General features: G+C 43.5%; 1 protein-coding gene across 1 annotated transcript; it reads right to left on the reverse strand.

The window, feature by feature from the left end:
- Positions 1 to 2206: 2206 nt before the first annotated feature.
- Nkapl (NFKB activating protein like) lies at positions 2207 to 3743 on the reverse strand. Its single transcript, XM_055596950.1, has one exon. The coding sequence runs from the start codon at positions 3670 to 3672 to the stop codon at positions 2497 to 2499; it is 1176 nt and encodes a 391-aa protein (XP_055452925.1). The 5' UTR covers positions 3673 to 3743; the 3' UTR covers positions 2207 to 2496.
- Positions 3744 to 13522: the final 9779 nt, after the last annotated feature.

Raw genomic sequence — 13522 nt, forward strand, 5'->3', positions numbered from 1 at the left:
TATGTACTGACAAAAACACTTTTAAAGATGTACTGTTAAATGAAAACAAGTGTCTACCCCTGTATATAATGAGGTATAGTTTCTAAAAAATGGAATGTGCAGATGTACAAGCTAAGCTTTCATCAATTTCCCTCAACGTCTGTTGGTGAGACCTGGAACAAGTTACAACATTGAATGAAAGTGTCCTTCTGTACCATATTGTCCTTCAAGATTCTTGAGCCCACTCCATCCTGTCAACTCTATGGGCCTGACTAGTTAGTGTTTTGATGCTTGTACAGGAAGTTTCCCACCGGAGATAAGTTAGTTTGGGTAGCACTGAGACATTAGGGGCAGTAAATATCAACCTCCTGAAGGACAACAAAGGCCTTATCGCACATCTGAAGTGCAGCTCACTCCGAGGTCTTCCTCAGAAACAAGAGAGCTCTTCAGACACTCTGCAACTATCTCCTCCCTTGTGTCTTCACAAGTGTTTTCTATTTCTAGGTGGCCCTAGTCTACCCTTTGGAAGACTTAAGCGCCATGGATCTTCTGCTTTTCTATCTTGATTTATGGATAAAGCCTGTGTCCATTTCAAATAGGATTCAGCCAATAAAGCCAAGCTTTTATTTATTATGAACACACACATTCTAAAATTCAAAGTTAGCACACATTTGTTGTTTATCTTCTTTGCTGAACATATTCTCAGGTAGCCACATCTTCCTTATGTAGTCGCCACACTGACCATGCCTGCAGCTCCCCAGAGTAAGCTATTCTGTTCATCAGGCAACAGCATTTATTTTAGGCAGATATGTAAAATATTGTTAAGAGTACCACATCAGGAATGTTCTCTTCTGGCAGTGACTTTGGAAGCCCTACTAATATGGTGCTGTGGTGAGGGACATGGAGTACACAAGCCTATGGTATACCCATTGGGTGCTGGTACCTGAGGGTAGGTGCTCTTGGGAAACTGTGCGCAGGAGCCAAACTTCTCTCACTGTGGAAATGGAATGAAAACAAATGGAAAACAGAAAAATGGGATTGAAATGGTGGTAATTTTGAGAGATATTTACTCTAGTCTGCTTGAAGTAGGGACATGATTGAAGATGGGTTTGTTGCTTTGGAAAATGTGGAGGCTGCCAGTGAGCTCTTCTCTCCTCCAGTGGGGGAGGTAACTGTAGTTAAAGAACTTGCAGAAAATCCAGAGATTCTCAGCAAATCTTGTTTAAAAAATGCTTCACTGATAAAGATGGAACTAAATACTTTACTAGGACTCAGTGAAGAACCAAATGAGAAATACCTAAGAATCTGAAATACATGACATCTTAAACTACTGTAAGACACTTATTTCAGTTTGAATGCCTTAAATTAGTGGTGGATAAAGCTTTTAGTAACTTTTAGTAATATGGGTGGAGAAGAAACTACTATCAAGTACTGCTATTGGCAGAAAATACCTCAGCTTCTAAAAGACTGCAGATAAACACAATATACATGTTTTTATATCTATTCTCAGACTAAACTAGGCTCTGATGTTCAGAATTTATGAACACACCTCTTTTAAAAAGTGGTTATAAAAGTTCTATTATATCAGTAATTTCAAGAATAGTACACATTAACAGGTCACCAGAATACACCACTGCACTTTGTATATATGCATCCCATTTGGCTCAAAACCGTGGTCTTCCCATTGACAGTGAATGGAAGCAGAGGAAAAGTGTGGCACAGGGTCCAATGAAGAGCAATGTTTCTTAATTTTACAATGCACAGCACTTGGCTACTTTCATATTATGAAGAAACAGCACTGTATCAAAGCAGGAAACTGTGCAACCCCTTTAAAAACAAATGTTCTTTCAAGAGATTTGGCAGCTCTTTTGTTCTATAAAGGAAACCACTCTAAATGAGCCATAAACGAGGAAGAGGGAGAAAAGCCCAAGTTCTATTATCATTATGCTGAAAACATAGTTTCTCAGAGTTTTCAGTTACAAAAATTCAATCTCTTTAACCAAGTCTGTTAACTACAGCCAGAAGAACACAGTCCATTGAATCCAAACAGCTCCAAAAGATTTCAACTTCTTGGGTATTGTTCTCAAAATTGTTTGTCCTCTTGGGACAAATGACTACAAAAGGTAAAATTCTCCTAGAAGGGAAAACCAAACCAAACCAACACCCCCGCCCCCAAGAAAAAAAAACCCAATCACAATAGCAGATGGGAACAGGGCACACATCAGCTTAGCAGCATTAACTTTTATTCTGCAAAATACGGCCTTGTATATGCACAAAACCGTGGAAGGATACATAAGATAACTTGCTTTTTGGCGGGTGGGAATCAGTATTCGTAAACCAGGGACAGGGATGACATTCACTTTTTTATTCATCTCCTGTAACGTTTGTAAGACTGTCTCAGACATCTCAAGAAGTACTTAGTGACACAGTAAGTACAACAGCACTGGTAAACGGTAAAGCCATTTACTATTATTTTGGTCATAGAAAACCTTTGTTGTTAGAAGACCCGCAGTATTCTCACTTGTCATCTTTCCCTTTTGTCTTTCTGTATACCATTTCTCGGAAGCTGGCTAGGATCTTATTCTCTCTCTTCCGCCTCTCTTCTTGGTTAAAGGATGCAAGGGCTCTTTTCTCATCAGCACTGTAAATCTGGTTCTCTTTACGCAGTCTCACGGCCTCCATTCGGCGATGTCTGCTACCACTCATAACGTAGCCTGAACATTCAAATGAGGCAATCTCTTCACTAGTCAACCCAATTTCACCTCTTCGCGGGATCCGCTTTCCAGCTTTTACATATTCAGCCATAGCTGCACCTTCACCCGGAAGCAGGGCGTGGCCATAATTCAAAGGTTTCTCATCTTGAGAGGTATGTAGTATAGGTGCTTCTGGGCCTATTAAATCCGTGCTATGTGCACTCACCAACTGTTCCTTCCACGTGTAAGCTTCGCGGCTTATATCACTGCATTCCTTTTTAGTCCTCTTCTTCTTGAGCTGTTTCACCCGGTGTTTCTTTTTCTTCTCTTTCTTCTTGGTTTTAACTTTCTTTTTATCACTATCGGAGCTGGAATGTAGGTCAGAGTCTGAACTGCTGTCATCACAATGCTCCCTTTTGTGCTTCCTTTTGGAGGGCTTTTTCTGTCTCTTTTTCCTTGTCGAATGACCGATCTTTGTCCTTTTTTCCTCACTGGTGAAATCTGAGCTGCTGCTCTTCTGATTCTTCAGCTCATCTTCGGCGGGTGTATGTTCATCAGAATCTGGGTCGGGAACCTTGGGTGACGATCCCCACACCTCGGGCGCTCCCAGCTCTCCAACCCTCTCTCTCTCCTTCAGCCTCCGCTGCCTGTAGCTCTCCGCCTTTTCCTTCTCCTGGTCCTCCGCCCACGAGCGGTCCCCCGCGTAGTGGTGGTGGTGGGAGCGGTGGCCGCCGCCCACGGAAGAGGAGGGCGAGGAGGCAAACGCGCGGATGCCCAGCGGGGGCGGCCGCTCTCCGAACCTCGGGCGGCCGAAGGCGTGCGCTGGGCGGGCGCCCTCGGCCCCCAGCGGAGGCTGGAAACCCTTGGGGCTGCCGAGGTGAGGGTCCAAACCTCCCCGCCGCGGGGACCGTCGGGTCGGCCATGGGCTCTCCGAGCCCCGTCGTCGTCTCTGAGAGCCCAGGGTGTCTTCACTGGGGCGGGACCGGGATACAGGCGACATGGCCCGACTTCAAACAGCCGACGCGGCGGTTACGCAAGAAGTCACGACGGCGCGGAGAGCGTCCGCCTCAGGCACCCCCGGCGCACGGCGCAGGCGCACTAGGAACCGGCGGGGCCAGATTCCCAGCATGGCCCCGGGCCTTCGACGGAAGCGGAAGCGGAAGCGGCCGGAGGCTGCGGTAGAGCCCCGTCCTCGGCCTCTGTGGTTGGGACTTTCGCTTCACTTTTCACGTTTACATTTCCCACGCTGAGCCCCCTGGGCAGCAAAAGGCATTTTCATTAATGAGTCCTTCTGCTTTGTTTTTCCGAGACAGTTCTCTCTGTGTAGTCCTGGCTGTCTCCCCTGGAACTCGCAGGGAGATCCACCTGCCTCTGCACCCCGGGTGCTGGGATCAGAGGCCTGCGCCAACATCTCAGCGCTCTTTTTAAGCGGCACCTATGCAGCCACAGCTGGCTTCAAACTTGCGAGGCAAGCAAAGGATGATCTTGAACTCCTAATCCTCTTGTCTCCACCACTCAAACACCAAGATGGACGGTTTTCATAACCACAGCTGTGCTGACTATAAAAACTTAACTCTGCACCAGGCATTCCTTTAATGGGAATTTTAGAGCAAAGATCAACAAAAAATTCCCATGGGTTCCCAGTTGCCTGCCTCCTCCACAGAATGATGTTGACTGCTGTAAGATAAGGACGTAAGAATGCCTACTATGAGGTAGTTACACCCTTGCCTTGGGTTTTTGTAAACCGCGTATCCGTGCGGGAAAGGGAATGAAGCAGTATTCTCTATCCCTGTGAAAGAGACAGTTCAGGGGAGCAAAACAATTTCCCCACGCAGCTGCGGATTCCATAGAAGCGACATAATTGTACTGCTCACCTTTAATTATGCTTCCCCTAGCCCTCATCTTGAGGCTGTTGCCTTCCCGCAATCAGTGAGAATAAATTCATTTGATTTTAATCCAAATTTCAGTCTTCCTCCGTGGATCCGAACTCTGGAACACGCCCATTTGCCTTGTCTGTTTGTTTGAGTTTCTTGTTTGATTTGAATTTTTGTGTTATGCTGCCATTTCATTCCTGCCTCCACCTTCTCTGCTTAGTTAGGGGAGGATTCCTATTACCTGTTCTCCTACTACCTGCTGCAAAGGGACTTGACAGCTGGCTGGTGTTCCAGGTCTGCACTCCTAGGAGCTAAGGAAATTGAGGCAAGAGGATCTCTAGTTCAGGGTCTTATGGCAAGTTTATGAGATTCTTCGTCAAAAAGTAGGAGAGCGTTGGGGGAGGGGCTGCATAGTAGCAGTGGAGTAGGCCTAGCGATCATAAAAACAAAGGCACGGTTGCCGGTGGCTCAGCAGACAATCCCGTTTATCCTCATTGGAAACAAAACCCAGATGACTTCTGGAACCAAAGTTTGAGTTTGTTTCTGAGCTAAGTGAAGTAATTCCAGAGTCTTCTTTTACTTTGGGTCACAGACTTCTGCTCCAGAAACATAGATGTGTTAGTCTGTAGGTTTTTCTTTAGCTAGGGACATTTCTTCAGAAATCAATCACTTGGAATTACCTTCTGAATTTGAAGTGGCAAATTTTGCTGTAGAATCTAAAAATACAAACATAAGTCACCATCCAGCAGGCTGAGCTCAGCTGAAAAACTCCCAAAGTAAGATAAGTCAAAACTTAGGAATGATGCCTTGCTGAAGGTTCACCTGCTTTATGTTTGTCTTTTGAAGGGGGCTTTACTTTTTATTTATTTATTTATGGATATACCATTTGTATGTGAGTGCCTACACAGGCCAGAAGAGGATGTTGAACCCCCAATAACTATAGTTGCAGGCAGTTGTGAGCTGCCTGATGTGAGTGCTGGGAACCAAATTCAGGTCTTCTGGAAGAGCAGCAAGTAAGTACTCATAACTGCGGAGCCATTTCTTTAGCCCTATGGTTTTTGTTTGTTTGCTTGCTTTGTTTTAGACAAAAATCTCATGTAGACCACTACTTGAGACTCACTATGTAGACTCCTGAGGCTGATCTTGAACTCCTAATTCTTCCTGAGGGTTTGGGTTATGAGCATATGTCACCACACTCAGCTCTGATACTAGGACTCCTAAACAATAAAATGAAGTGAAATTGAATATGAATGGGACAGGGCACACTGTTCTAATAATATTCTTCAAATGAAAAAAAAATCTTTTAAAAATCTAGACTCAGGGGCTGGAGAGATGGTTCAGTAGATAAGCACACCAGTTGTTCTTCCAGATAATTGGAGTTCAGTTTCTAGCACTTGCACAGTAGCTCACAATGGTCTGTAATTCCAGACCCAGGAAATCCAATGCCCTCTGCTGACCTCTACAGGCACCACGTATGCACTTGATACCTAGACATACATGTAGCCAAAATACCCATGTACATAAAATAATGATTGTAAAAATTAAAAACAAATGAGAACCCATTTAATGATCATGGGTTGCACTTAATCTATAGCCTGTACCTACATAAATGACCTGCATGTTTCAAATTCAATGTGTTGGTGTTAGGAAGTAATTAGCACAAGGGGTTAGCCTTCAAGGTTGAAATCAGTGATGTTATAAAAGAAGTCCCAGAGAGCTGTGTTGCCCCTTCAATAGCTAGATGATGCCCTCACTTGAGAATGAAGGATGCCTGAAGCATCTCATATTCCTATTTATAAGCCATTCAGCTTAATGGTATTTAGTTATAGCAATCCAAAAAGACTCAACCGTATTTTTTGTCATAACTTTGAAGAGTCCAGTGTAACTGTTTTGTAATGTGCCCTATAAATTTATCTGACTGGTTTTGATGTAATACAGGGTAAACTTGCCAGATCATGATGATGGTGATATTTTGTAAAATGCAAGGTTTTTTTTTTTTTTTCAGTGCCTGCCCTTGGAGACCTTTTTCAATGCCGGCATGGAGACCTTTATCTTTTTTAAAAGCTTCAGGCACTATAGCTGTACCCAGCTATAGTGGCCTGGCCTACGTGCCCAGCCACATGGCCCATTACCTGCCACTTTAGTCTAGCCCTGGCACCTCCTTCTTTGCCTGTGTCTCAATGGCGACCTCCATCTCCTCTTTCCTCACCTGAAACCCCCTCACTGGGATTGGAAATTCCCCTTTAACACTCCACCCTAGCTGTTGGCTGTTCGGTTCTTTATTAAAACTGATCAGAAGGGATGGAGACAATCAATGTTTATAAAACACTGATGCCAGAGATGCTTTATACAACTGACAACACCACAGTCAGAGGCCTATAATCAGATCTGCACCTGGCACAGACATCAGCATTTGAGTCATGCTGGTGTAATCTTTACACAGTGCAAAAACATCACTCCAACAATATAACAGCAGGCATTTAACATCAGTTTGTTCCAATATGTATTCAGTAAGAAATTCCTAACAACTGAATTAAAGAACAAATTGACAACAAGGGTAGGCTGGAATTAAGTTTCTTTCCAAATTGCTTTAAACTACTTTTACAGAAACATTTAATGATCTTTGCACACAACATATCTATAAAGGCAATATTTTACTTTGCTTCAGTTGAGACATTTACTAAGGAGAACCACTTGCAAAAATGAAAAAAAAAAGGTTGATATGCAGTAGAGTGTAGAACATAAGATTGCTAAAACATTGAATCAAGTATTATGTCTGTTTAGTGGTTAAAACTGTGGGGAAAACTCCTGAGCAACCTTTAATCTCTCTGTTCAGCATTTGCTGCTTTGTAAGTGGGGTTAATGACATCCCTTAACTTATGGGATGAAAATGTGAAGATTGTCCTTGGGAAATTTGTTTTGTGATGTTTTGTTTGAGACAGAGATTCACATAGCCCAGGCTGGCCTCAAAATTGCTGTGAAACATGGATGAGCTTGAACTCCTGATTCTACTTTCTAAGTGCTGCTGCAACTGTAACTATTATTCTTTCTTTCTGTAAATGGACACATTGTTTTTAGAATTTTATAACAAGCTTTTATGGTTCCCCCTTCCCTCCTCCCTTTCCCATGTTAAGGTCTTTTGTAAATTCTCATTGAAATACATAATTTCCTATAGGGGGTGGGTGAGGGCACAGGATATTCTTTAGAAAGATTTATTTTATTTTTAAATTAATTGTTTTTGTGTGTGTGCTTGTGTCTTTGTGTGTGTGTGTATCTTTGCATGGGTAGTACTTACATGCGGGTGCCTTTAGAGGGCAGGGTCGTTGGATTCCCTAGAGCTGGAGTTACAGGTGGTTGTGACTGCCTGATGTGGGTACTGACAATGTAACTCAGCTCTTCCGGAAGACAGTACCTGTTCTTAATCACTCAGCAATCTCTCCAGCTCCAGAGACAGTAAATTGGGAAGAGAATCTTGCTGTGGTTGGTGTGCAGACTCATGGACTCAAGCCTTTAGGATGACTTTTTTGTTTGTTTGTTTGTTTTGTTTTTTTGTTTCTTTGGTTTAGGAAGAGCAAGAGAGTTAAGAGTAGGGAGGGACTGCAATATATAGATCCTAATCATTTGTGGCTATGTTAAAAGTATTGTTTCTGAAAGACTCCTGTTTCATGTGCTGTTCCATATGTGTGTGTCCCCTATGTATATGGTGTCTTAGTTTCTATGATAAAACACATGCTGTGATAAAACACATAACTGAAAATAACTCGGGATGTAAAGTCAGGAACCCACAACCAGGAACTGAAGCGGAGACCATGGAGAAACACTGCTTACCAGCTTGCTCCTCCTGGCTCACTTGGCTTGCATTTTTATACAGTGGAGGACCACCTCCTTGGAATGACACTGGCTGTGGTGGGACAGGCCTTCCCACATCAATCATTAAGCTTGGAATTTGATGGAGGCACTTGCTCAACTCCGTTTCCCACTTCCCATGGTATCCCAGCTGATGTCAAGTTGATAAAAACAAACAAACAAAAAACTAGACAGCACATCTGGATACCTATTTCTGTAGGTAACTATAGATAATGAGACCTTAGTTCACACTGACATCTTAAATCCCAATCTAATCCTACAGGATGCATTTTGAGTTTTTTCAATATTTATAACTTTCAAGAGAGTAAAATGGTCTAATGTCTTTAGTATATTTACTTGTTTAATTACTTGTTCCTGCTTATGATCATTTTCCACAGATCTTCTCCTCTCAGTTTGGCTCAGTCCTTATATGGTACTACTAGTGTGGTAATTAATTTCATTAGATTAGGCAGTGTGTGTGTGTGTGTGTGTGTGTGTGTGTGTGTGTGCACGTGCTGTGTTAGCACAGTTCAGTCAGAAAAGTGCTTGCTGAGAAAGATGAGTTTGATCTGCAGAACTGCTGTAAAGATTCTTGTAATCCCAGTGCTGGGGAAGTGGAGACAGGCAGATCCCTGAGGCTCGCTGGCCAGCTGGCCCCTCCTACTTGGTGAGTCCCAGACCAATGGAGCTTAAAAGCCAAGGCTTTTCTGTGGCCTCCACAGTCAGGAGACGTGCTCAACTGTGCGCACACACCTGCCTCACAAATGAATAAATAACTGTGGCACTAATTCTGGACACCTTCGAATGCGTCTGTGCTGGCATCTCCAGAAAGGACTGGCTGAGGGGAGCAGAAACACAGTGATTGTGGGTGGCGCTGACCCATAGGCTAGAATCCCAGGCTAAATAAAATGAGTATTAGAAGAGAGGCAGATGGCCAACAGACTTTATCTTTCTCTGCTTCCTGATAAGCCAGGATGTAGACACGACCAAGCTCCTTCACGCTGCTTCTGCTGCTATGCTCCTGCCATGATGGGCTGTACCTACCCTCCAACGGAGAGCCCAGATGCGTCTTTCTTAGGTTGCCTCTTGTCGGATGCTTATCACAGCTTTGAGATATACCTCTGGTGTATTAGTTAAGTCTGTGCCCCTCTGACAATATCCCTGACAGACACAGCTTGGGAGAGAAGATTTGTTTTGGCTCATGGTTTTGGGTGGATTTCAAGCCATTGTGGCAAGAAAGGAACGGTGGCAGTAGTATGAGGCAGGGGCTCTGCATTGAGAGACCAAAAGATTAAAAATCAGTGACTATTATTTTAAAGTTTAAAGCACAGGGCTAAACTAAGGCTAGCTAGCTGGAGACAAGTCCAGTAATGCCCTGAGGGGAAGAACTAGTCTTACTGCATTCTTTTCCTGCCCATTAGAGATAAAGTTGTTAGGAAACTGACCCATCCCCCTAGGGAGGGACACTAGATCATTAATGGTTTGGGGACCTTCCTATAGCTAATCAATTCAAAATGCAACATCCCTTTTGCATTTCGACCAATAGATGCTTGCCAGGCAGGAATTGCCCCTGCTTTGGGCATGCTGGGAGGGACCTGAATCTTTAAATCACCCAACTAACCTGAGCACAAGGCTCTCGGCTCTCCCCGCTTTGGCGGTGGGGGGTGTGAGCCCAAGCTGCAGCTTGTAATGATTTGTAATAAAAAGATCCTCGTGTTTTGCAATGGACTCAACTCCTGGCGGTGGTCTTTTGGGGTATCTCGATTCGGGCACAATAGCACAGGTTAGCTAACTAGAAAGAAAAAAAGGGAGGGGGAGACAGAGGAAGTTACAAAGACCTACTTCTTCCACTTAGGCTCTGCCTCCCATTTTCCACCCCCACCTCAATTAGGTCATCATATTCCGAATCCATTAAGACATTATTCTGTTTGTGGGAAAAAAGTGTTCATGACCACAGTATAGAAGGAGTATGGTTTATCAATCTCAATAGGTTTTTCTGAAGCCACTCAAATTGACAAGATACACAACTGCCTAAACCAGAATGGGGCTTCACTCTGGGCTGAACTGCCATCTCCTTTCCGGTCTCTATTAGTCCTACTTAGTAATTTTTTGGACTGAATTATTCACTAAAGAAGAAAGATAGATTTTACTTAACTAAAAAGAAAAATACTATGGAAACTTTTTTTTTTTGTAAGTGTACAAAGAACATTACAATGAATCCCATATGCCTCTCGCCCAGCTTCAGCAATTACCGTGTTTGCATTATTTTATTTGTTTTCTTATTTGTTTCCCCTAAGTATTTGCTTTAGCAAATCTCACACATGGATCGGCTCACTTATCTTTATGAGGATTTCAATATAAACTTCTAATGAATAATTTTAAACAATGATAGAGAGGCAGGAGAGATGTCTCCGTAGTTAAGACTCTTTGCTGTTCTTGCAGAGGACCTCTGTTAGCTAGGTTTTGTTTGTTTGTTTGCCAACTTGACAAAACTAGAGCCATCTAAGAAGAGGGAACCTCAATTGAAAAGTGACCCTATTAGACCAACCTGTAGACAAGTCTGTGCGGTATTTTCTTGACTGGTGATTGACGTGAAGGAGCTCAGACCCACTGTGGACTGTGCCACCCTCACACAGGCAATCTGGGAGAGATATGAAAGCAACCCAGATAAACCAGGACAGCATGCCAAAAAGCAGCATTTCTCCAAGGGTTCCGCTTCTGCTCCTGTCCTGACTTCATGATGGACGGTGATTGGAACTTGTACGCCAAATAACCTCTTCTCTCCCCAAGATGCTTTTGGTCATGCTGTTATAGCAATAGAAACCCTAACTGTGACAGGAACTGTGTTGAGTCACAACTGCCTGCAGCTCTAGCTCTGGGGGACCTCACATCCTTGTCTGTCTTCTTCAAGCACCAGCGTACATATAGCACACACACAGACACACTAATTAAAAATAAGTCTTATAAGAATGGTGGTACCATTCTAATAGTTAAATTGTCAATAATTGCTTAGTTCTACTGAGCTCTAGTTTTTCCCATTGTCTCAGTTGTATCTTTTTACAGATTTATGGTAAGTTACCAGAGAAGACCTCTCAGACACAGTGTACATCCAATCATATTCTTTTTTCCAGCCAGCTTGGGACCACACCCAAGTGTTGGTGGGGGATGGGTCATCTAGGTGTGGCCCAGAGTGTTTTAAGGACGGAGACCTCATTGAAGCATTTTGCTCCACAGCTGTTTGGGGGAGCAAGCAGTTTAAAGCAAGCAGTTTTAACAGAAGCTATGATAAGCAGTTAGCCAGCTGGAGGGGGATTCCATACAAACAGACAGTTAAGATAAAGGGTTAGCTGGAGGGGCTTCCCACACGAACAAGCAATTTCAACAAAGGTTAAATTTAGCTAGGACATCCTCACCTTTAGTTCCTAGAACAGAACTGGGTAGTTTTCCATGGGATACTCCAAAGAGATCAGATTCCAGTTAAACCTGGAAACAACCTCAGGAAGAATATAAGATGGAGGAACCTCTGCACTAGCCCCATCACAACAGTTGTTTGTTTTATCATTGAACCTGGCTGAGCAGTCTATTGGGTTTCTTTTAATTAATGACAGTCCACCTTTCTCAGGTATGGGAGCCTCTGCATCTAACCCTTGTGCTAGTGTGTCAGTCAAGGCTGTAGAGAAACAGGAAGGCATGAAAGAGTAGAAAAGGAACTGGAGGCCATAAGTAAAAGGAACTTTTATTTGCCTGTTTCAATTGCTGTCTCAGAGGATTACTGCCTCTGTCTGCTAACCTAGTCAGAGTTAGCTAGTCCTGGAAGCTTCTAGCCTCTATACAATCTAACCTAGACCTAAATGCTTTCAGCCTCTGAGGGTTACACCTTAATAAACTCATCCTTTCTTGTTCTTTCTGAGCTCTTGGATGGCTGGTGCATTTCAGCTGTCTGGCTCAAATTCCTCTCCCAGCTGATTTACTCAATCTGGCTTCTTCCTCAGTCTGTGAATTGCTCTGACTGGCCACAAAATAACTGAAAGCAATTTTTTTCTAATCTTCTGGCTCCTTCTCATTCTCTGGCTCCTTCTGTCTTCACCTATGTCTAGCTTGTTCTCTTTTCCACCTGCCTCTGTATATCTGTCCCAGTAAAACTCTGTCTTTCTTTCACCATTTCCCATTAAGTAGCTTCCCTTTCCTTTCTCTTCTGAGAGTTGGATATATCCTATTCCGTCAAGTCTTTCTCCGATTCGTCACTGTTTCTGACACTCAATTAAACATCACTTTCATATATGAGTGCTTCCTTCTACAAACTAACTTTATCTTCAATGTTTGGGATTAAAGGCATGTACCACCACGCTTGTACCCAAGGTTTTCTTTATCTGAAACTTGCTCTATCCCAGGCTGGTCTTGAACTCAGATCTGCTTGCCTCTGTCTTCTGGATTAAAGGTGTGTTTGTAGCACACAAAGCTAGAAGGTCTTTGAATGTGCTCTTTTGCCAGAGCAACCATGTTCTAAGTTAAAATTTCTTTACAAAGTAGGAATTGGGTGTCCATAAAGCTGGGACTAGAGAATTTCTGGAAGTGCAGAGAGGCAGCTTGGATGCTTGCCATGCACAAGCTTTGCTGCTGAAGAGCACAAAAGAGTTGGGAATTTCTAGTTATTTGGGTAGGTGCCGTAGTCGTGGCTGTACTGGCGCTTTTCGTGTCTATAGTGTGTTAAGAAGTAGTGGTAAGCAGGGTCTAGAGTCATGCTCGGGAGGATTTTTCTCTCAAGTAGTTTGGCCTGGAGAGAGAGGAAAGGGAGCAGCAAGAAGAGGGCAGGACCAGAGGCACCGGGTCCTCCAGGCAAGTGTTTCAGGGTTTCTAAGAGATACCAATTTTCCTACAATTTCCCACCTTTGCCTTCCGTAAAGTCTACTTCCAGGCTGAATTTTCGTGTCAGCATTGCGACAACTGTGAAGAACGAAAGACCTCGGGTAACTTACTTCCTGGGCTTAAACCTAGACTCCAGTGTGCCCCGGGGTCTATAATCCTTTCCCCAACAATAATGGGTTAATTTGGAGAACACCATCGAGAAGAGCATCCTAGAGAGCCCAGGAAACGGCTTGCGTTCCCACAATGCTTTCTGTGCTCCAGACA

Source organism: Psammomys obesus, unplaced genomic scaffold (assembly GCF_907164565.1).
Source record: "Psammomys obesus unplaced genomic scaffold, mPsaObe1.curated_primary_1811, whole genome shotgun sequence".
In the NCBI taxonomy this organism is placed as follows: domain Eukaryota; kingdom Metazoa; phylum Chordata; class Mammalia; order Rodentia; family Muridae; genus Psammomys; species Psammomys obesus.

What these genes read in the sequence shown, in the direction of transcription:
- Nkapl (XM_055596950.1), bottom strand. Translation starts at nt 3,672, where the DNA reads ATGTCGCCTGTATCCCGGTCCCGCCCCAGTGAAGACACCCTGGGCTCT.